At 54.1% G+C, this 23,976-nt stretch overlaps 1 protein-coding gene across 1 annotated transcript in view; it reads right to left on the reverse strand.

The window, feature by feature from the left end:
* The window catches only part of LOC144221100 (SLAM family member 8-like), a 61,507-nt gene extending 37,800 nt beyond the window's left edge, over positions 1 to 23,707 (reverse strand). Inside the window, exons 1-6 of the mRNA XM_077751461.1 lie at positions 23,558 to 23,707; positions 15,863 to 15,968; positions 13,807 to 14,199; positions 11,445 to 11,741; positions 8,553 to 8,699; positions 8,278 to 8,360 (exon numbers count right to left, since the gene is read on the reverse strand). Of these exons, the coding sequence (XP_077607587.1) occupies positions 8,278 to 8,360; positions 8,553 to 8,699; positions 11,445 to 11,741; positions 13,807 to 14,199; positions 15,863 to 15,968; positions 23,558 to 23,707 (1,176 nt within the window). The remainder of the gene's footprint in view (positions 1 to 8,277; positions 8,361 to 8,552; positions 8,700 to 11,444; positions 11,742 to 13,806; positions 14,200 to 15,862; positions 15,969 to 23,557) is intronic.
* Between the last annotated feature and the right edge of the window lie 269 nt (positions 23,708 to 23,976).

Consider the following 23,976-nt stretch of genomic DNA (forward strand, 5'->3'; position numbering starts at 1 on the left):
ATCTTGATGAGGTCCCAATCATTTATTTTTGCTCTTGATTCCCTTGCTTTTGGGGATGTGTCAAGTAAGAAGTTGCTGTGGTGGAGGTCAAGGAGGTTGTTTCCCGCTTTCTCCTCTAGGGTCTTAATGGTTTCCTGTCTCACATTGAGGTCCTTTATCCATTTTGAGTTTATTTTTGTGTATGGTGTGAGAAATTGATCTAGTTTCATTCTTCTGCATGTTGCTGTCCAGTTCTCCCAACACCATCTGTTAAAGCGGCTCTCTTTTCTCCATTGGATATTCTTTCCTACTTTTCAAAGATTAGTTGGCTGTATACCTTTGGGTTCACTTCTGAGTTCTCAATTCTATTCCATTGGTCTATGTGTCTGTTTTTGTGCCAATACTATACTGTCTTCATGATGACAGCTTTGTAGTAGAGGCTAAAGTCTGGGATGGTGATACCTCCCGTTTTGGTTTTATTTTTCAGTATTACTTTGGCTATTTGGGGTCTTTTGTGGTTCCATACAAATTTGAGGATAGTTTGTTCTAGTTTTGAGAAGTATGCTGGTGCAATTTTGATTGGAATTGCATTGAATGTGTAGATTGCTTTAGGTAGTAATGACATCTTAACTATATTTATTCTTCCTATTCATGAGCATGGAATGTTTTTCCATTTCTTTGTGTCTTCTTCAATTTCCTTCATAAATTTTCTGTAGTTTCATCATATAGACTTCTTATATCCTTGGTTAGGTTTCTTCCTAGGTATTTTATGTTTTTTTATGCAATTGTCAGCTTCTTGGTTTTCTATAATGGTGTCTTCTAAATCACGTATTCTCTTTTCTGCCTCTTCTATCCGTGCATTAGACACCTCCAGTTTATCATGTATTTCATTTATCTCATTTCTAAATTCATCATGCCTATTTTTGTTCTCCATGTTGTTTGTAGCCATAGTTTCTTTGATGTCCTCTATGCTTTTTGTGAGCCCAGGTATTAATTTTATGATTATTGTTCTAAAATCTTGTTCAGTTATGCTGCTTATATCTGTTTTGAGCAGTTCATTAGCTGTCAATTCTTCTTGGAATTTCTTTGGAGGAGAGCTCTTTCGTTTCATCATATTGGTTAGCTTTCTGGCTCTTGTTAATTTTAAAGACTTGTTACGCTCTCTGCACCTGTGAGTGCTGCTGTACCCAAGAAGACTCTTTGACTGTCCAGGGCCTATCCTTTCAGAAAGTGTTCTTTGAATGGCATCTCTTGGCCTCACTTGTTGAGACCTTGGTTCTTTTATTTTCCTACTCGTCGTGGTATTTGGGACTCTCCACCATGTGTACTTTGGCTTGTTTCTTGAGGTAGCCCTGGAGAAGAAAACAGACAAACACACAGGGAACAGAGGGACACAAATGCACAGACAAAGCCAACAATCACGCTAACCGATAGGGACAACTAAAAAGTAATGAGAAAAGATGGAGGAGGGAAGGCGAATGATAGAAAATAAAAATACATAAAAAAGTCAAAAAGAAGAAAAGAAAAGGAAGAAAGAAGAAAACCAATAGACAAAGATCAGTTCAAAGCATATAACCAGATTTCCCAGCTACAATTAAATAACCGGTGTATGCAGTGCTAGTTGAAGAGCATAAAGAGAGAGATGATAGGGCAGAGATGAGGCAAAATTGGAGATAGAATGAACAAGCAGAAGGGATAAGAAGCTTTTTTCAAAGAACTAAAGGGTGGAATATGGTTGGAGAGGTGGGAGAAAGACGGTGGTGTATCCAGAGAACCTATCTAGTCTGATTACTCCTGAGAGACTTTGTTATACCGCCTTTAACGGTTCCGCTGGTCACTGCTTCCCTGTTGCTGGGGGTTGAGTGGAGGGTGGGGGAAGTGTCGCAGCCTCAGATCTGCCAGGGTCAAGCAGCAGCGATACAACCCCAGTGCGTTTGGGGAACGTAGCAACTTCAGGTCCGCAGAGTCAGCATCGCCTCACCCCGCCTCAACCGCTTTACAGGCTGCCACCGCTTCAGCAGGCAACTTTCGCTCACGCAGCAGCCGTTTCACCAGGTGCTGGTGGCACTTCACCAGCTCACCACCGCCGCCGCCTCAGTGGGCCAATGTAGCACGCTCCACTGCCGCTTCACCCAGCGCCAGGACCGCCTCTGCAGGCGTTGCTGCTGGCTCACCGGGCCACCGCCGCCGTGGATGGTGCCAGGCGCATGGCAGTTCAGTTTTTCCTGGCACTTCTGGGACCAGGGCACCTAGTTTATAGTCAGCATCCCAGCCAGAGCTAAAAAATACTGTCTTTCCAAGCCAAGATTTTTTCTCTTCTCCAGGGACGGTTCTATGAGCAATCTCAGCTTTTCTTTCCTTTCCCTTGGATTAGCAGCAGCTCGCCACCACTCGCAGGTTTATCACTCACCGTAGCTGCACACAAGTGGGGTTCCCTCCCCTCCCTCCGTATTTCTGGGTCCCTTCCTGCTTTTATCTTCCCCAGTTCACACTCACGCACTTATGCAGTTTCCTTCCCAGTGTACTCTTTCTCTTTCTCTTCCCAAACTCCTGTGGCTCAGTGTCCTACGACTTCAAGCCTTCTCTGTTTGAGAGATGAGTGCAGGCGAAATGTATGGAGCTCCGTACTTCTCCGCCATCTTGCATCTGGACTAGAGTAGAATTTAAAAACAGAAAAGTAACAGGACATTTCTAAACACTTAGCAACGAAACGAAATAATTCTTCATAACCCACATGTGGAAGAGGGTCTGAAGGGAAATACTTAAACAGGTGAACTGAATGGAAATGAAAATGTAAGATATGAAAACGTGTGAAAAGAAGCTAACAAGGTGCTTGTAAGGAAATATATGTGACTAAAGGAATATTGTACAAAAGAGGAAGTGCCCCAAATCAATAATTTAAGCATTTATCTTATGAGTCTATAAAAATAATAGCAAGTGGAAGAAAGGAAATAAGAAAAAGGGAGGTAGAGAAAATGAAACTGACAAATATAATAAAACATATTTACAAAAAGCCACAGCTAATATGACAGTTAATAGAGGAAAACGGAATACTTTCCCCTTAATTTTGGGAAGGAGCCAGCGATGCTGTGCTCAACACTCCTGTGCAGCATCTCGGGGGAGTCTGACCACATACGATAAGACACGAAAAATAAGTAAAATGAGATGTAGATTGGAAAGGGAAGAAGAACACCAGTCATTGTATAGACGTTATTTCTATGTTTGTCTACATAGAAATTCCCAGGAATCTACAGAAAATTCCCTGGACTAGTAAGTGAGTTTGCCAAGATTTCAAGGCAGAGGCCACCAGGAAGGGAAGTGACCTGTCATTGTAAAAGTAGGATCTAACACACAGGTAACAGCTTGTCGTCCAGGCCGTGGGGAGGGCAGGGAGGCTCTGAGCCAGTCTGCAGGGAAGGCGGGTCATCCGGTGGGGCTCAACAAAGTGGGTTAAGGGCAGAGCGGGTCCCCGGTGCCAGGGAGCCCCGTGAGGCTCAGGGGTGGCACTGTGGTCTTGTGTACTCACCTCCAGACCTCACGCCCCTGACTGGTCTACGCTAAAAATAGGAATCATTTCAGACTTCAAGTCAGGGCTCCTCTCTCACAGGTGTGGACAGTGAGNGGTATTTGGGACTCTCCACCATGTGTACTTTGGCTTGTTTCTTGAGGTAGCCCTGGAGAAGAAAACAGACAAACACACAGGGAACAGAGGGACACAAATGCACAGACAAAGCCAACAATCACGCTAACCGATAGGGACAACTAAAAAGTAATGAGAAAAGATGGAGGAGGGAAGGCGAATGATAGAAAATAAAAATACATAAAAAAGTCAAAAAGAAGAAAAGAAAAGGAAGAAAGAAGAAAACCAATAGACAAAGATCAGTTCAAAGCATATAACCAGATTTCCCAGCTACAATTAAATAACCGGTGTATGCAGTGCTAGTTGAAGAGCATAAAGAGAGAGATGATAGGGCAGAGATGAGGCAAAATTGGAGATAGAATGAACAAGCAGAAGGGATAAGAAGCTTTTTTCAAAGAACTAAAGGGTGGAATATGGTTGGAGAGGTGGGAGAAAGACGGTGGTGTATCCAGAGAACCTATCTAGTCTGATTACTCCTGAGAGACTTTGTTATACCGCCTTTAACGGTTCCGCTGGTCACTGCTTCCCTGTTGCTGGGGGTTGAGTGGAGGGTGGGGGAAGTGTCGCAGCCTCAGATCTGCCAGGGTCAAGCAGCAGCGATACAACCCCAGTGCGTTTGGGGAACGTAGCAACTTCAGGTCCGCAGAGTCAGCATCGCCTCACCCCGCCTCAACCGCTTTACAGGCTGCCACCGCTTCAGCAGGCAACTTTCGCTCACGCAGCAGCCGTTTCACCAGGTGCTGGTGGCACTTCACCAGCTCACCACCGCCGCCGCCTCAGTGGGCCAATGTAGCACGCTCCACTGCCGCTTCACCCAGCGCCAGGACCGCCTCTGCAGGCGTTGCTGCTGGCTCACCGGGCCACCGCCGCCGTGGATGGTGCCAGGCGCATGGCAGTTCAGTTTTTCCTGGCACTTCTGGGACCAGGGCACCTAGTTTATAGTCAGCATCCCAGCCAGAGCTAAAAAATACTGTCTTTCCAAGCCAAGATTTTTTCTCTTCTCCAGGGACGGTTCTATGAGCAATCTCAGCTTTTCTTTCCTTTCCCTTGGATTAGCAGCAGCTCGCCACCACTCGCAGGTTTATCACTCACCGTAGCTGCACACAAGTGGGGTTCCCTCCCCTCCCTCCGTATTTCTGGGTCCCTTCCTGCTTTTATCTTCCCCAGTTCACACTCACGCACTTATGCAGTTTCCTTCCCAGTGTACTCTTTCTCTTTCTCTTCCCAAACTCCTGTGGCTCAGTGTCCTACGACTTCAAGCCTTCTCTGTTTGAGAGATGAGTGCAGGCGAAATGTATGGAGCTCCGTACTTCTCCGCCATCTTGCATCTGGACTAGAGTAGAATTTAAAAACAGAAAAGTAACAGGACATTTCTAAACACTTAGCAACGAAACGAAATAATTCTTCATAACCCACATGTGGAAGAGGGTCTGAAGGGAAATACTTAAACAGGTGAACTGAATGGAAATGAAAATGTAAGATATGAAAACGTGTGAAAAGAAGCTAACAAGGTGCTTGTAAGGAAATATATGTGACTAAAGGAATATTGTACAAAAGAGGAAGTGCCCCAAATCAATAATTTAAGCATTTATCTTATGAGTCTATAAAAATAATAGCAAGTGGAAGAAAGGAAATAAGAAAAAGGGAGGTAGAGAAAATGAAACTGACAAATATAATAAAACATATTTACAAAAAGCCACAGCTAATATGACAGTTAATAGAGGAAAACGGAATACTTTCCCCTTAATTTTGGGAAGGAGCCAGCGATGCTGTGCTCAACACTCCTGTGCAGCATCTCGGGGGAGTCTGACCACATACGATAAGACACGAAAAATAAGTAAAATGAGATGTAGATTGGAAAGGGAAGAAGAACACCAGTCATTGTATAGACGTTATTTCTATGTTTGTCTACATAGAAATTCCCAGGAATCTACAGAAAATTCCCTGGACTAGTAAGTGAGTTTGCCAAGATTTCAAGGCAGAGGCCACCAGGAAGGGAAGTGACCTGTCATTGTAAAAGTAGGATCTAACACACAGGTAACAGCTTGTCGTCCAGGCCGTGGGGAGGGCAGGGAGGCTCTGAGCCAGTCTGCAGGGAAGGCGGGTCATCCGGTGGGGCTCAACAAAGTGGGTTAAGGGCAGAGCGGGTCCCCGGTGCCAGGGAGCCCCGTGAGGCTCAGGGGTGGCACTGTGGTCTTGTGTACTCACCTCCAGACCTCACGCCCCTGACTGGTCTACGCTAAAAATAGGAATCATTTCAGACTTCAAGTCAGGGCTCCTCTCTCACAGGTGTGGACAGTGAGGTTAATCACACCACCATCACCTGCTGTGGTTCAAGCAGGCCAGCGTCCCCTACTCCCCGCCCTCGCCCAGGGGTGAAGTTATAGGACCTTGGAGCCCAAGGGGCTTGTTTCAGAGCATTTACTACACGGTTCAGACACAGCACTGCTCTGCCCCTCGTCAGATGCTAACATTGTTGTCGGACACTTAGAATCCACTTCTCAATGGCAATCTGGATGTTTCTGGGAGCCTTAGCTCTGATGCACACAACAGCTGCACAGCTGGAGGCTGGTGTGTGTATGCTCCTTTGCAGAAGTTGAGGCTTCCTGCTTTCCTCTGATCTTGGGGCATGGAGCTGCTCCTGGTAGGGAGCTGGGGAGATGGACAGGCAGGGACATTGGGGACCCACTTCTGTCGTGCTTGGATTATGAGTTCCGGCAAGTAGTCGGTGACTCCGTTCACATGGGGGTGATGGTGGGAGAGACGGAACACAGAGGATTTGTGCATCCAGGAGGTGACCTTAGGCTCAGGGAAATGCTCCAGCCTCTCTCCGAACGGAACGTGCAGCTTCGTGGCCTGATGACACAGGTAATAATTCCTTCTCTTTCCCTCCCGCGGGAGCTGAGCTCCTGTTCTTTCTCGCCTGGGCCTGGATTCCAAGAAGGGAAGCTGGGCTGGGAGGGTAGGGGAGAGGGGAGAGGACACAGGGCAGGGGTGAAGTGAGGGAGATGTCCCCCCACCCCCAACAGGCAGGAAGGAGAGCGTAAACCACATGTGCCGACCCAGGGCCTCGTCCGGTTTCCTCCTGAGTAAGTGGTAGAAACTAAGTCTTCAGCGTCTCCGTCTTTCCTCTTGCAAGTGTGACAACAACAGAAACTGATGGCAGCTGAGGCGCTGGGACCAGGCCTGAGGCCTCGGGGGCACCGGGCCCGGGGCCCTGAGCAGGGAGCAAGGAGTCCAGGGCATGGCCCATCTCCTGAGACCCGGCACCAGCTGTGGGTGGAGGTGGCAGCTATCGCGTGCGGGTCACCTCCTGGGGCTCTAGGGGTCCCCGTGAGGTGGGGCCCAGGTGCGGGATCAGGTGTCCGTAGGGGGAGCACGAGAGCGGGTGCCGGCTGCAGGGAAGGAGCTGGCAGGGTCTGCGGGAGGAGCAGAGGTGGGGAGGCCACAGCCTGCAGGTCCCCAGAGAAGGGGCCTTGGAGTGGAGGGAAAGGTCCTACTGAGACCCGAGGAGTGGAGCGTCCCCCACGGGGACAGGAGAGACGGAGGCAGAGGCCAGCGAGCGGCCAGTTAAAAGTTCACTGGTAGAATGAGACACTGTCAGTTACCAGCTTCTGCTCTTTCCCTGAGAAACAGGAGGCTGGGCCAGGAGGCAGCACGCCGGGAAGAAGGGAGGGGGTCCCAGGCCCGGGCGAGCAGAGCGGGGGGCTGGGGACACGGGCCCTGGGGCTGCACCCCGGCTGGGGAGCTGCTCGGGCGGCCTTGAGCTCTGCCTTTCTGGTCTCCTGCGTCTCGTCTGTAGAGTGGGCACAAGGGTCCCAGCTCACGAGCGTCTATGAGGACGCGGGGCGTGAGGGACGTGAGAACGACGAGGTCCGTCCCTGTCCCGGAGCCGCAGCTCAGCAAGCCCTGCGGGTCCCAGTACTATGTGAATAGCTCTCGAGCACATACTAACTGTGGGAGGCGGTGACCTGGTCGAGGCTGGACGGTGTGAATTCGTAATGACTGTGTCCCAGAGGCTGAGGGCTCTGACAGGCAGAATCATGTGGTCCATGGGGGGGCCTGGGGTCCGTGCAGGAGGTCAAGGAGCAGATGCTGAGCTGGACTGGACACAGGTTTGGATAGATTTGCGTACGCAGTTCCCCCCCCTCGATCTACCATGACGTGTGTCTTCTGGTGAACTTGTGCATAAGGAGTTTGAGTAGAAATCACCGATGTCGGCTAAATCCGTCCCTGCTCAGAGCAGTCAGAGGGGGAGGGGCAGAACCAGGGTGCAGGTTCCACACTCACAACTGAGGTGTCGCCAGAGGCTGGATTCCCTGCTTCTTCCAATTAAATCTCCATTCTGACCTGGCCTGGCGTGCGGATCTCAGTGTAGACAGTGGTGAGAGACCTCACCTGTTCTCGATGTGGTTCCTCCGATCCCTGGAATGTGGACAGAGGGTTCCTGCCACAGCTGAGGAAGAGAGAGGCCCCAGAGGGACCCCACAGATGCCGTGCTGCTCACATGACCTCCCCCCACAGCGCCCAGCACTGCATGGACCCGTGTTAATACTGCATGGCTGGAAGGGATACAAACACAAGGCCAGAAAGTGCAGATTAGTGGGTGTGACCAATTCACACTCAGGCTCACAGAGACAGGGGGGACTCAGCCTCACCTTGTCCCTGCTGTCCCGGGACACCTGCATGGCTTCGTGGACGCCACCACCATGGTCCCTGGGCTTCTCCTGCGACCCTGCACCTGAGCCCCACACACATGGAGCTGAATCTGAGCCTTGGGAACCTTGCCCTCCCCCCACCATGACCCCCACAGTGATGCCCACACCCACCAGCCTCCCGGGGGACATTCCCTGAGCAGCAAAATGCAGGGGAGGGAGCTGAGGGTCAGTGGGGGAGGGAGGGGGGTGGGCAGGGGAAGGAGACGTGCACCTGCCTCTCCCAGTCTCCAAGCTCTTCCTCTCCCCACGTGAGCACCGCAGGTACAGCCCAGCTCCGAGGATCAGCAGCGCGACCCCAAGAGCCCCCAGGATGTTTCGAAGTAAATACGCAACAGCCTGTCCGTGTGGACGTGTTTCTCCCTCTCAGAGACAGTGAAGAAGGATAAACAAGGGACAACGTCAGACGCCCATTGCCAAGCACGTGGAGGCGTCTGAAGGGACGGGTCTCAGCTGGAGAGGGGGGACATGGCAGGTGCTTTCACCAACCAGTTCTGAGCCCTGCTGGGGGCCGGGTGCTGAGAGGAACAGGACAGGGTCCCCGCGCTGGAGGAGCTCATCAGTGGGGGCGGGGCTGGGACACGCACAGGCAGCCACCAGGGCCATGCGGTGCACTAGAGGTTTACAGCAGGTACGCAGGCCTTCAGGGAGGGCTTCCCGGAGGAGGAGAGGGATGCACTGAATCTTGAGGGAGGAGGGGACGTTACCAGATCTCGGGGGGTGCAGCTCTCTAGAAGGAGGGACAAGACCAGGAACGCCATGTCCAATCACCAGCCCTGGGGGCAGCCAGCACCCCTGCAGCAGGTGGAGGAGGACCCGGGCAGGGAGGAGCCGGGGAGGAGGATGAGCGGGAGGCAGGAGCCTCTTTCAGAGAGTCTGGGGGTTGTTGAGGGATGGGCCCCTCAGGGACTCGGGGACGCTGATGCAGCAGGTCCCCAGTAGCAGGGGGAGATGGGGTGTGGGGACGAGGCGGCACACAGGGGACCTGGTCACTGTTCCCTCGGGGACACCCTGAGTGGGAGCAAACGGCCCGAGGCCCATGTGGGACAGGAGGTCACAGCAGGAGCAGCCGTGGCCCCGCCCCCAGCTGTCCAGGCCCCACAAGACACTGACCCTTGGCCAGAGCAGCACCTCTCAGTGTGGGGCCCTGAGCGCCCCCTAGAGGAGGGAGGCGTGAGGGCAGGTCAGCGGCAGCTCCNAGGGGGGACTCAGCCTCACCTTGTCCCTGCTGTCCCGGGACACCTGCATGGCTTCGTGGACGCCACCACCATGGTCCCTGGGCTTCTCCTGCGACCCTGCACCTGAGCCCCACACACATGGAGCTGAATCTGAGCCTTGGGAACCTTGCCCTCCCCCCACCATGACCCCCACAGTGATGCCCACACCCACCAGCCTCCCGGGGGACATTCCCTGAGCAGCAAAATGCAGGGGAGGGAGCTGAGGGTCAGTGGGGGAGGGAGGGGTGTGGGCAGGGGAAGGAGACGTGCACCTGCCTCTCCCAGTCTCCAAGCTCTTCCTCTCCCCACGTGAGCACCGCAGGTACAGCCCAGCTCCGAGGACCAGCAGCGCGACCCCAAGAGCCCGCAGGATGTTTCGAAGTAAATACGCAACAGCCTGTCTGTGTGGACGTGTTTCTCGCTCTCATGGACGGTGAAGAAGGATGAGACAAGGGACAACGTCAGACGCCCATCACCAAGCACGTGGAGACGTCTGAAGGGACGGGTCTCAGCTGGAGAGGGGGGACATGGCAGGTGCTTTCACCAACCAGTTCTGAGCCCTGCTGGGGGCCGGGTGCTGAGAGGAACAGGACAGGGTCCCCGCGCTGGAGGAGCTCATCAGTGGGGGCGGGGCTGGGACACGCACAGGCAGCCACCAGGGCCATGCGGTGCACTAGAGGTTTACAGCAGGTACGCAGGCCTTCAGGGAGGGCTTCCCGGAGGAGGAGAGGGATGCACTGAATCTTGAGGGAGGAGGGGACGTTACCAGATCTCGGGGGGTGCAGCTCTCTAGAAGGAGGGACAAGACCAGGAACGCCATGTCCAATCACCAGCCCTGGGGGCAGCCAGCACCCCTGCAGCAGGTGGAGGAGGACCCGGGCAGGGAGGAGCCGGGGAGGAGGATGAGCGGGAGGCAGGAGCCTCTTTCAGAGAGTCTGGGGGTTGTTGAGGGATGGGCCCCTCAGGGACTCGGGGACGCTGATGCAGCAGGTCCCCAGTAGCAGGGGGAGATGGGGTGTGGGGACGAGGCGGCACACAGGGGACCTGGTCACTGTTCCCTCGGGGACACCCTGAGTGGGAGCAAACGGCCCGAGGCCCATGTGGGACAGGAGGTCACAGCAGGAGCAGCCGTGGCCCCGCCCCCAGCTGTCCAGGCCCCACAAGACACTGACCCTTGGCCAGAGCAGCACCTCTCAGTGTGGGGCCCTGAGCGCCCCCTAGAGGAGGGAGGCGTGAGGGCAGGTCAGCGGCAGCTCCCACAGGGCCCTGTGCCTAAGGGCTGAGGGTCCTGGTAAAGGTCAGTGCGCGATGGACGTGAAGCCTGTACAGATCTGTGTGGCCGAAAGGACACACCCCGCGGGGCAGCTGCAGAGAAGGGGTCCCTGGATGGAATGAGTGGGAAGGGAGACTCTGGGCGTGGAAGGTCTGGCGGCAGAGGGAACAGCATGACCAGAACCCGGGGCTGAGGAGAGCAGGACACATCCGGGAACCCAGGTGAGCATGTGGGGGGACGTGTGTCCCTGAGACCAGAACCGGGCACAGGAGCCCAGAGCCCTGAGCCCTGCAGGCAGCGGCTGGGGAGCCTCCCTCAGGTGCCACAGACCACTGACTCACCCCTACTCGTTTTCCATAAACTTCGCGGGACTCACAAGGACTGAGGGATGAGGGAGGGGAGAGGTATGTTAGGGGGGCTGCCTGAAGCAGCAGGGATGAGGGGTGCCGAGGAGCAGATTAAGACAATGAAAGGCAGAAGGAAGTTGGATGCACCTGCCAGCCTCCTGGACGGGGTGACAGGGGGCAGGTGGTGACATAAACATGGGGGACAGAACTCGGAACCCTCACCAGGGGGACCTGAGCCCCGGGAGTCCCCTCCCCTCAGGCAGGAACACTCACCGTGGACACACACTTCCCCGAGGTCCCGGGTGGCAGTTTTCTGGTCCACTGGGTTGCTGACCATACAGGTGACCCTGGGGCTGGGCTGGTTCAGGGGCAGGTTCAGAGCCAGGGTCCAGGGGTTGGGGGCCGGTCCTGGGGCCCCTCTCTGCTCCAGCTCCCTGGGGAGGCCCTTGCTCTCCCAGGACACGTTCACGGCCCCTGTGGCTCCCGGGGTGTGGCACTCCAGGGTGACGTTGCACCAGTCTCGTGTGAGGGACAGGAAATCCTCCAGGACCTGGGGACGGGGCACGGGCTCTGGGGCAGGAGGGACAAAGGACAGGGTGTCCCGTGAGTGGAGAGCATCACACTCCTGCTTCCCCTGCAGAATCCACTGACGCCCTCTATCCTCCCCCGAAGAATGCTGAGTCCATGTACAGATAAGACAGTACTGATCTCAATGTACAGTGTGTGACTCTAGGACAGAAGGTACTGGGTGCCTGGGAGGCTCAGTCAATTAAGCGTTGGATTGCGTCTCAGGTCATGACCTCATGGTTCTTGGGTTCGATCTCTGCCTTGGGCTCTGTGCTGACAACTAGCTCAGAGCCTGGAGCCTGTTTCACATTCTGTGTCTCCCTCTCTTTCTGACCCTCCCCTGCTCACGCTGCCTCTCTCTCTCTCTCTCTCTCTCTCTCCCTCTCTCCCTCTCCGAAATAAATAAAACATTATAAAACAAATTTAAGGACAGGAGATACTGTGTGAAACCCCAGGTAGTGAAGCTCAGTAAGACTGAGCATGTCTTAAAATCTCTCTGGAGTAAATACATATAGACCCCTCCTACCAGAACCCTTTTCTTCTAAGAAAGTGGGATTTCCCCTAAAAGGAAGAGAAGACAAGGGGCATCTTACGGGCACAATGAAGCGTCTTACTTTGGCTCGGGTCATGATCTCGCACGTCGTGAGCTCAAGCCCCACGTCGGGGTCTGTGCTGACTGCTCACATCTTGGATCCTGCATCAGATTCTGTCTCCTTCTCTCTGCCCTTCCCCTGCTCATGCTCCTTCTGTCTGTCTCTCTCTCTCTGAAAACTACATAAATATTTAAAATAAAAAAACAGTTTTGAAGACAAAGAAGAACAGTACGGAAAGATCGGTCCTGTTCTGGCCTGGGCTCCTTTCTCCTCCGCTCAAATGGTGGCCGGGACCGCACGGCTCGAGGTGCACAACTTCCACCTGGCAGCTCTGGTGCCCCGAGAACGGTCCCCAGCCCCCAGCAGAGAGGCCACTATGGGAAACACAGTGGGGACCCAAGGAATGGACACCCTGTGCTTATTTAGAATGTGCATAAACTTGCCATCCACGTGGAAGACAAGAGACAGACTGACGGGCAGTGTGGGGACCTCACGGACCTGAGGCTGCAGGAGCCGCTCTCCCCGGAGCAGGATGTCTCCCTCCACAGGGGGTCAGAGACAGAGACAGAGAGAGGTGCTGACTGCATGTCTGAGGAAGGGCCGCCCTGTGAGCGTCTCCTGCGTCCCTGGAGGTTCAGAGCTGCACCAGGGAGTCTGGGAGTGGGGGTGGCCTCAGGCTCAGCAGAGGAGGAGGCACAGGGTGGTCAGGACACCACGTGGGTTGTGTATGTGACTGGTGAACAGTGTCCCCAAAGATGACCACGTGCTACCCCTCAGAAACCGCAGGTTTCTTAGGGTCCATGGCAAAGGGGAACTGAGACCGCGAAACACCTGACCCTAAACTAGTGAAGGTCTGAACACCCAGATATGAGCGGTGGGATCACAGGGTCCGCACAGCAGGATGGAGGAGGGGAGGGGGAAGAGGGATGCAGGACCAGAAGGACTCAGGCCTCGAGGCCCAGCTTGGAAGGTGGAGGGAGAAACCAGCTGTCAAGGGACGCGGCATCACTACAAGGTGGGACAGGAGAGATCTGGATCCTCCCCTGGAGCCTCCAGAAAAGGACACAGCCCTGCGGACACCTGACCCTCATCGCGGTGGCCCCGGGGCTGACCCTGACCCACACACAGGTGCACATGTGGTTGAGGCTGCGCTAAGACACCTGTGGGTCCATCTGTGACAACAGCAACAGCCGCCACCACACCACTTAAGGACACGTGTCCCGTGAGCACAGTAAGGGTTCCCGCAAACCCCCACCTCCCACGTGTCCCTTTTCTGTCCTGAAGCACCGAGGGATCCACCCCTGCTGGGAGTCTCAACTCCGCCTCCACTCGTGCTGAACACACTGCTTCTGATTTCAGGGGAGAAGCAGAGCCTGAAGTCTGGGGTCTGGAAGGGATCCTGCAAGGGGCCCATGGGCACTCCCAGGGACCAAAGCAGGGGGTAAGCCTGTCCTGGGGGAGGGGCCACCACGTACCGTAGACACTGAGGTGGAAATACTGGGCATTTTCTATCCCTGTGCTGAAGGAGCATCGAGCCCGGTAACTCCCACTGTCCTCGAGGGTCAGCTTGTCAATCCTCAGGGTCGTTGTGTTGAGCACATGGAGCCTCTCCTTGAACTTGTCCTGGGGGTTGACCCGTTCTGGAACCTCCACCCCAGGAGACACGTGCAGGAGGAGTATGTAGTTTGACTCGTTTTTAACGGCCCAAGAAATCTTCTCCAGCTTGGCTTCAGGAGGTACTTCTGGACGTCTGGTCACATGGAACACCACAGAACCGCCTTGAGTCCCCTTCAGGGAAACTAGGTTTCTGGAATCCTCCACTCCAGATCCACGGGCCCCAGAGCTCCTGACCCCAGTGCTGAAGGCGCCTAGGGCATTGGAAACACAAAGTGTGAGTGTATTTCATTAAATATGAGGAGAAAACCATAGACTCCATCGTGGTAATGAATTCCACCCAGTAGATCCCTTGACAATGGGGTGCAAGACTGAGTGTGAACCTGTAGCAGGGGGGAATCATGTCTTGGTCCTGGTGGGGCATCCCCTAGAACACGGTCCTGAACTGCTCACCCAAGTGTCCTCACCGCCTGACGCTGAGAGGCTGGACATGATGACATCTTGGATGGAAAGCACTGAGGACATTTGGGTCATAGCCAAGTGCACAAGTGTAGGAGGAGCTTCCTCTATGGCTGCAGAAGCCCCACCACCCACACGCCGTGGGAGCCCTGGCCCTGCAGTAGGTGCCCCATCCTGTGACTTGGTCTCAGGAGCAGAGTTCGGCTACAGTGATGGACGTCACTCAGTGACAGCAGTTCTCACAGGAGTGTGACTTCCATCTCGATCACACCCTGTACCTCACTGCTGGGTCGAGTCTGCTGCCAAATTGGGGCAGTGTTGTGGGGACACCCACATGGCCGGGATAGAGGGAAACCTCAGGCCAGCACCCATGATGAGGGAGGCCTCAGTCCAGCTGCAGGATCTGCTCCCCTCCCCAAGTGCAGGGGTGAGGAGGAACACACCCTCCCCATTGGCCTTGAGCTCCCTCAGGTCCACACAGACCTGGATCTTGGTACGAGAGGCCCTGGGACTCAGCACCCAGTGTAGCTGCCCCAGGTCCTGACCTGCACAGGCTGGGAGCCCACATGGTGAGTTCAAGGACCTAGGGGATGGCAGTGGATGCAGCAACAGGAGACAGGATGGGCACTGACAGAAGTGGGTCCCGTCCCCTTCTGAACAGGCCTGAGTCAGAGTGAGTGAGGCTGCATGACAAGCCTTCACCCCAGTCCGTCTGACGTCCCTCATGAGACTGGGGCCCCCACTCCAGGCCCAGCACCCCTTAGCCCTTAGGCCACAGGCCCTCAGTACCTGCATCAGGGGAAAGGTGGTCACACCATCCCTGTCCCGGGCTGGCCAGGAGAGTGACAAGGATTCAGTCCTCAGCCCCCTACTGGTCCCTCCTCTGTCCCTTCCCTCCAGAGGTCACCGTCCTCTGACCCCAAGTGCAGGGTGTGGTCACGGCAGACACGTGCCCTGGGTGCAGGACCCACCCCGACACGGCACAGACAAGGTGCATTGAGATGGCAGGGGACACGGCCACCAGGTCCCTCTTAGGAAGTCAAGACACAAATGTGCTGGGTCCCCATGGCAATGCTCTCCATCCCTCCCTTCAAACAATGTCCAAAAACTTGATTTTGGATCTCAGTCCCCGGGACTGTGAGACAACAGCTTGATGTGGTTCAAGCCATCAGGTCTATGGGATCTTGTTCCCACAGCCCCAGGAATCCGATGCAGCAGCCCAGGGGCTGTGACCAGCACGTGTGACCCTGTGAGGGCTCCTGGGACCCAGGCAAGGCTTCACCACAGCCAAACGCTCATTGTCCTCTTTCCCTTCTGCCCTGAGCTGGAAACCAGAGGCCCCACACGTGCCCTCCAACAGAGGTGGTGTCAGGTCCTTCCCCACAGACATCAGACCCACAGGAGCCCCCGTCCCTGCCCCGCACAGCGGACTCCCACCCAGGGACCCCGGACACTCACTGAGGAGGAGGCTGGTGAATCCCAGGAGCCAGGGGGCCCGGCACAGGTGGGGGGCCTCTGGGCAGGCTCCCATCACAGGCTGCTTCCCTCCAGGCTTGCTGTGGGCCTACTCAGCAGTGGAAGAAACATCCAGAATGCAGAGGTAGGAGAGGAGGAAAGCTTCACTCAGAACAACTCTTATATCTTCCCACCCCAGGGTGGAGCTAACTTTTGACAAGCTGGCTGGTCTAGAGAAAGCCATTCAGATGCTTCCTCATACCTCCACCCCTGCACTGGGACTCAGGGAATGATGACAGATGAATGTATGAACAACCCCCCTCACCCAACCGCAATGAGCCCCAGGGTGGGAGGGGCCCCATCCTGAAGGCACCACTGTCATGGTGACCTCAGCTCCTCAGCTGGCATGCAGGGAGCCCCCTTCCCTGTGTCCCTGGCCTCACACTCAGCCCTGCCACCCTGCTCCCCAGGGACAGCTGATGGCCAGGGGCAGAATCACACTAACCACTGTACCAAGGACTTGGGCCCCCCTCCCTCATGCTTTGAGCATGTCCTCTGCCTTTAAACCATTTAACAGGTCAAATTTCCCTTCTGCTTTTCTCTGTACTTCAACAGTGTGGCCTCCAGTGATTCCCCACATCCAGTCTGGGCTCCCCATCCTGCTCTGCGCACCTCAGGCAGGAGAGCATCAACACTGCCTTCTTCCCACACTCCTGTCCCATTACGGGGATGGTCCTTCAGAAGGCTCAGTCCCTGAGCCTCATGAGTAGAAACTCCTGGATAGAGTCCACATCTGGGCAGCTCACCACTGGTCACTCCAGCATGATGGGGAACAGGTCGGCCATACCCCTGTTCCCATCCCAACCCCCTGGGGAGCACTCTCAGGGGAGGAGTGTTCGCTCATGAACACCAGTGCGTGGAGGTTGGGGCCCAGGGCCTAGGACGGAGCCCCCAGCAGCTGCAGGTCAGGGACACGGGAGGGGCAGCCACCGCGCACTCCATGCTGGCACCACACCAGGGACATTTTGAACCTCCAGATACAGATCTCCATCTCCTCCTGCCATCCTGGACAGCAAGAGAGTTAATTCACTGACCACAGTGTGCCAGGGTTTCTGTGGTTCACAGGCACAGTCCCTGTGAGAGGCCATTTCACGGATGAGGAAAGTCAGGGCCCATTTAGGGAACTTGATGAGCCCATGGTCCTGAAGGCAGGACGTGGCAGAACCAGGCCCACATCTCAGGTTCCTAGGCCACAGATATTTCCAAACCTAAGTTCCTCCTGACCTTGAGAAGCGACATTGGAGGGGGAGGGAGGCCAGCCTGCCCCAAGGCAGCCTCCTCCTTTCTCACACCCCCAGGCAGAGGAAACAAGGCCTGTGGTTGCAGGTCTGCAGGCTCTGAAGTCCACAGAGGCCCTTGCTGACCACAGCCTCCCCCCTGTACTGCCTGCTTCACACGGGCCAGTGCCTCCAGCCCTGCTCAGGGTGGGGCTTGCTTCTCCCCCACCTTAAGAAAATTCAGTAAGAGGTATACTGACTGTGGAGCATGAAATAAAACCAACTTGTACACATGTGACATGGTTTTCTACGTACAAAATCCAAAATTCATCTGATGAGGGATGATAGTACGCTTGCAAGAAACACAGGTTCTTATATGAGACTCAATTACTCACTTTCACAACAGCAATGAAGAAATGGATTTGAAACTGAAAACACAGTACAGTTTACACTGAAAACCAAAAAGTGAACTATTTAGGCCCCAAATGATCAAAATATTCAAAGATCTTTATGAGGAAAACTACAAGACTCTCATAAACAAAACCAGAGAACTCTAAATACATGCAGAGATAGACCATGTTCATGGATAAGAAGGCTCATTATTGTCTAGATATTCATTCTTCCCAACATGTCAGTCCATTAGCTCAAAAACAATCTACATCCCAGCAGGTAATGGTGTATATATTGATCACATGATTCTACAGTTTGCATGGAGAGAAAATGACTCAGAGGATCCACACCATGTTGCTGAAGAGTGAAGGTGGTCGGCCCACATCCCCTCTCCCTCAAGACCTCCTATAAAGTTACAATCATCAAGACAGTACAGATTTGGAGAGAGATGAGCCAAGAGCCAAATAGAACATGAAACAGAAGAGAGCCCAGAAATAGACTCACGTACATTTGGTGAACTGCTCTTTGACAAGGAACAAAGGCAGTACCATGGATGAAAGACAGTCTCTTCAACAAATGATGCTGGAACAACCAGACAGACCTCCCTGTGCAGAAAAAAAAATAAAAAATAAAAAGAACTAGGACACAGAGCTCACACCCTTCACAAATATTAAATCCGTCAATCACTGACCTCCACATAAATGAAGAATTGGGAAACTCCTACAGGACAACATAGGAGAAATCTAGATGTTCTTGGGACTCAAAAATATGTTTCAGAAAGACATGAAAGGCTGAATTCATGAATGAAAGATGAGATAAGCAGGAATTCAGTGAAATGAAAACTTCTGTTCTGCAAAGACAATCACAGGAAGGCAAAGACAAACCACAGACTGGGAGAAAAAAATCTGCAAAAGGCTTATATGATAAAGAAGTGTTAGCCAACATATATAAAGAGCCCTGAAAACTCAACAATAAGGAAACCAGCAACACAATCAAAACAGAGGCCCAAGGCACTAAAACACACCTCACCAAAGAGGATACAGAGATGGAAGAGAAGCACAGGAAAGATGCCCCACATCACATGTCCTCAGGGACATGGAAACGGAGACAATGAGACACCCCTGCAGCTGTTAGAACACCCACAATCTGAGCACCGCCCCCCCGTGCTGGTGAGGAGGCGCCGCCCCAGGAGCTCTCCTGCGACAGGGACGCAGCATTGCACCACCGCTTTGGAAGATGGTCTGGTGGTTTCTTACAAACCTCAACATGTTCCTATTATACAATCCAGCAACCTCCCTCCTGGGTAATTGCCCAAAGGAGTTGAAAACCTTGTTCACACTAAACCTCCATCTAGATGTATTTAGCAACTTCCTTCATAATTTCCAAGACCTGGAAGCATCAAGTGCTCCTGCACTCGATGAATAAATAAACTGGTCAAACCAGACAAGGGAACGTCAGCAGCTCTAAAAAGAAACAAGCTATCAAAGCATTAAAAGACTCCCAGCGAACTTAAATGCATGTTACCACATGAAAGACGCCAATGTGAAGGGTACACACTGGATGATTCCAACTACATGACGTTCTGGAAAAGGCAAATTAATTTGTTGTTTATTTATATCTTTTGAGAGAGAGAGAGCACCAGTGGAGAAGCAGAGGGAGAGACAGAAAGATTGAGAGAGAGCGAGAGAGCGAGAGGGAGAGAACGAATTCCAAGCAGTCTCAGGGCTGCCAGCACAGAATCCAATGAAGGGCTTGAACCCATTATCTGTGTGAACATGACCTGAGGAGAAATCGAGAGTCAGACACTTAACTATCAGAACCCCTAGGTGCTTCAAAAGGCAAAGTTGTGGAAATAGTAAAAACATCAGCGTATTCCCGGGGTTGGGGGAGGAGTCATGAGCACGGGAAATGCAGGATTTTAGGGCAGTGAAAATACCCTGGGTGCTACTATAATGGTAGATGTATGTCGTTTCCCTTTGTCTGATCTCACAGAACGAGGAGAGGCCAACGGGCAGGGAGGAGGCCCCGGGCCAACTGAGCCCACAGTCCAGAGAAACTTTGGCAAGTCCTTCTGGGCCAAGCCCACCAAGGTCATGATGAGGAATTGCTCACACTTGGCAAACAGGTGGCACAGGGCCATTTTGGCCTTTTTTGCCTCAAAAAACACGTTGGACTGTTCCACGTGCTCCCCAAGGCACCCCGCACCTACAGGTCAGCCCATGCCTTTGCACCTGAGGCCCCAGGAGTCCAGCCCCATTAGTGTGCCTCTAATTCTCAGTTTCTGGAAGGAACGCAGGTCTTCCAGGGGATCCTTGAAGCGATGTTCACAGGGGGTGTCAGGGATGCTCCCCAGTTTTCTGGCCACTCCTCCAGGTGGCCATCTGGTGGCTTCAAGCCTTAGGAAGGGGCTCGGCCCTCCTGACCTGGAAAGTGCTAGGAGCCTGTGCAGACGGGGGAAATCCCGACAACTTCTGAGGCTCCCCCTCTTGGACTGTAGAGACCCCAGTTCTCCATGCTGACCAGATGGCCAGCCGCCCCCCCCAGGAGGTTTGTTTCAACTGTAATTCCCAAGGTCATGGAGAAGATGCCGATCGGTACCCCTTGCACCCCTATAATATCCCACATCCCAGAACTAGACCAAGACATTCTGAGATGAAAACAGTCTTACTAGGAGCCCCTTCATAGGTACCTGACACTTGTCCTGGCAATGTGTTATGACTCCTTTGAGTTCTCCCCTCCATTTCTAAGGGAATGGCCTCACCTGGGTAACAGGTCAGGAGACAGAAGCGTCCCCTGAGGTGTCACCATCCGCAGTGGGGGACACAGCGGATAGGACACACCTCAGGGGACTGACACCATTACCTAGGGAGTGGTCAAGGGAACAGTCTGGACAACCTGAGGGACAAGTGAGGACTTTCCTTACACCTTAGCCCAGGTGCAGGTCAGGTAGGTGGGGAGGTGGGGAAAGGCCACAGGGCACAGGGGGTGGGGGTGGTGGAGGCAGCTGGAAGTGAGACCAAGAAGGAGAGTCCGAGACACGCCTGGAAAGGAGGCTGCAGTCCAGAGGCTGCCCCTGGGGCTCAGGGGAGAGGAGGGCCGACCAGGGCAGATGTTTGTTCCATGTTGCACATTTCCGAGATTAGCATACATCTTAGAATTTATGTTGATGTTACTTAGTGGCACAATGAAACACTGATGTATCGAGATTATTGATAGAAAGTAGCTTTGAGAAACACAGTAGCTACAATGAACTGTGAGAAAATGGAGAAGCAGGGCTGGGGATTTAAAGGCAGATGGGAGACTCTTTTTCTGGGCACATTTGCTCCAGTTTTAAACCGTATGTGTATAACCTGATATTTGTCATCAGGAGCTGTCTTCCAGCGAGACATGGAATGATTTATTTTCTCTGTGTCATTCATCTTTGAACATTTGAGGCAACAGGTGCACCTGAGTGGCTCAGTCAGTTAAGTATCAGGCCCTTGATACCCACACTAGACATGATCTCTCAGTTCCTGAGATCCAGCCTGGTGTTGGGCTCTGAGCACTGACAGCATGGAGCCTGCTTGGGATTCTCTCTTCCTCTTTCATTGCCCCTACTTGCTCTAGGTACACGCTCGCTCTGCCTATCTCTTAAAATAAATAAATATTTTAAACTAACCACATAAAATTTCACCCAACAAACTTTAGACAACATGTTATAAGTAGACTCACACCCCTCATGGCTGTGGTCAACACCACGTCCCACCCAGATCAAGAGTCACACTCTCCACTGATCAGCCAGTCAGGTGCCCCTAGACTTCCTCTTTAATATAGGTGCTATTGGAGGCACCTGGTGGATCAGTCGGTTGGGCACTTGAGTCCTGACCTCAGATTAGTTCATGATCTCATGAGTTCATGGGTTCTAAACCTGCATTGGGTTCTGGGCTGACAGCACTGAGCCTGCCTGGGATTCTGTCTCTTCCTCTCTCTGTCCCTCACCTGCTCTCTCTCTTTCTCTCTCTCTCTCTGTCTCTCTCTCCCACTCAAAATGAAGAAATAAACTTGAAAAAAAATAATATAGTTACTATTTGTTGAGCACACAATGCTAGGCACCGATTCATGTGTTTTTTTCATTCACCCCATGAACAGGTTGAAGAGTTCAGTCTGTTAGCATCCTATCTGGGCTCAGGAGAAATGTTATGTGAACAGAGGCAGGTGACTTGCCCAGGGTCCTTCAGCAGGACGGGGAAGGTGGTCAGGGACTGCAGCTAAGAGTGCTCCAGAGGGTCCAGGTGAGATGGGGGTGCCCCTGGGGGAGACCAGGTGGGATGGCGGTGAACTAAGGGGACACCAGGTGGGATGGGTGTCTCCTGGCAGGGAGAGGGGTGGGCAGGTAGGAAGAGCTCTACAGTGTCACTAGACCACCGATCCTGCATCTCAGAGCCTCTGCACCTGACTGACAGGGATGACTGCACCACCAGAGAGAAAACTGGCCCAGAGAGGGGAGCAGGCAGGGATGGGGGACACGGTGACAGAGGCCTCACCGGGGAGCGGGGTGTGCTGTTGACCGGGGCANTATAGTTACTATTTGTTGAGCACACAATGCTAGGCACCGATTCATGTGTTTTTTTCATTCACCCCATGAACAGGTTGAAGAGTTCAGTCTGTTAGCATCCTATCTGGGCTCAGGAGAAATGTTATGTGAACAGAGGCAGGTGACTTGCCCAGGGTCCTTCAGCAGGACGGGGAAGGTGGTCAGGGACTGCAGCTAAGAGTGCTCCAGAGGGTCCAGGTGAGATGGGGGTGCCCCTGGGGGAGACCAGGTGGGATGGCGGTGAACTAAGGGGACACCAGGTGGGATGGGTGTCTCCTGGCAGGGAGAGGGGTGGGCAGGTAGGAAGAGCTCTACAGTGTCACTAGACCACCGATCCTGCATCTCAGAGCCTCTGCACCTGACTGACAGGGATGACTGCACCACCAGAGAGAAAACTGGCCCAGAGAGGGGAGCAGGCAGGGATGGGGGACACGGTGACAGAGGCCTCACCGGGGAGCGGGGTGTGCTGTTGACCGGGGCACCTTTCCTCAGTCCTCAAGGCAGGATCCTTCCAGGCAGCAAAACCTTCTCTTAGGACCAGGTATTACCCCCAATGACCTGCCACCTCAGGGGACCCCTGTGTCCCATCTCCCTCCCGGGGATCTGCCCTCACCCTCAGGGTCTTTCTCAGGGGGTGGGGCAGGAACCCCCTCTCCCCTCCAGGCTGTTTCACCCCAGAAACCTGGATCAGGACCTTGAATCTCAGACTCAGGATCCGCAAGGGATTTGCCTTTCCCAGGTAACCCACCCCGCCCCCAACCCCATATACCCAACCCTTCCCCCCTTCACAGTCCCCACCCTCGTCCCCAGCCCACACCCCTCCTACACCAGGACCTCGCCCCCCACCCCTCACCTGGGCTCCTACCTTCCAGGTCTGCCTCCTGATCCCTGAGTCCTGGCTGCACATTTACGTCTACACTGCNCCTCCCGGACGGTGGACTCCTTCCTTCCACGACTTGCTTATGAGTGCCTACTGTGTACTAGTCCCTGGGCCAGGTGCACATGTAGGTCCAGGAAGCTCCAGGCACAGGCTCTGCCCCCTCATTGCCCCTGGAGGAGACAGGCCCTGCGAGGCGCCCACAATGCAGAAGGGTCATGGGATTCTGGAGAAAAGAGCAGGTGGGGAGGCTCAGGACCTGGGAGTGTGGCTTCAGGGTCACACCAGGAGGTCAGGGCAGGTGTCACCAAGGACACCTCTGAGAACAGACCCGCAGGAGGTGAGGAGTGACCCTGGACATCTGGGGAACTGCCTGCCTGGGGAAGGTAATGGNCCTGCTCCCTGGGGCCCTGAAGGCTGGGCTGGGACAGCTGGCTACTTGCGGCCACTGCTTCAGATTCTTCCACCAGGGGGCGTTGCCGGCACAGCTTTGCTAACAGGCCCTGCTCCTGCTGAGACTCAGGGACCCCTTAGCCCAGGGCACTGACCTCAGTCCACCCCCGGCTGAGGGCGCTTCCCACCTTGCTGCCCAGGTGTCCGTGTCTCTGGGTGGGTCCCAGGAAGAGCCCGAGGGCAGCAATGCTGGTTTGCTGGGGCGGCGGGGTGGGGATGTGGGCGATGTGGAAGCGGTGACTAGGGATGGCCTGGGCAGGAGCTGGGTGCACAGTCATCTTGTCCTCCGTGCTCCCTGGGGGGCCCTTGCCTGTCCCTCTGGTGTTTGCTGCTGCAGATATCTAGGGGCTCACTCGGATACACGGAACTGGGCAGGGGGTAGGGGTGAGGGCAGAGCAGAGAGCAGGGAAGATTGGGGGTTATAGGCAGCCCCTAACCCGCCAGAGCCCCGGGGAATGAAGCCATGCTCTCTGCCGCACCCCCCCCCCCAGGGTTTGTTTCTCTCCAATTGGAACATCCACAGGATTGGGAAATAGAGGCACCAGAT

The sequence above is a fragment of the Crocuta crocuta genome, unplaced genomic scaffold (assembly GCF_008692635.1).
Source record: "Crocuta crocuta isolate KB4526 unplaced genomic scaffold, BGI_CrCroc_1.0 scaffold494, whole genome shotgun sequence".
Taxonomy (NCBI): Eukaryota; Metazoa; Chordata; class Mammalia; order Carnivora; family Hyaenidae; genus Crocuta; species Crocuta crocuta.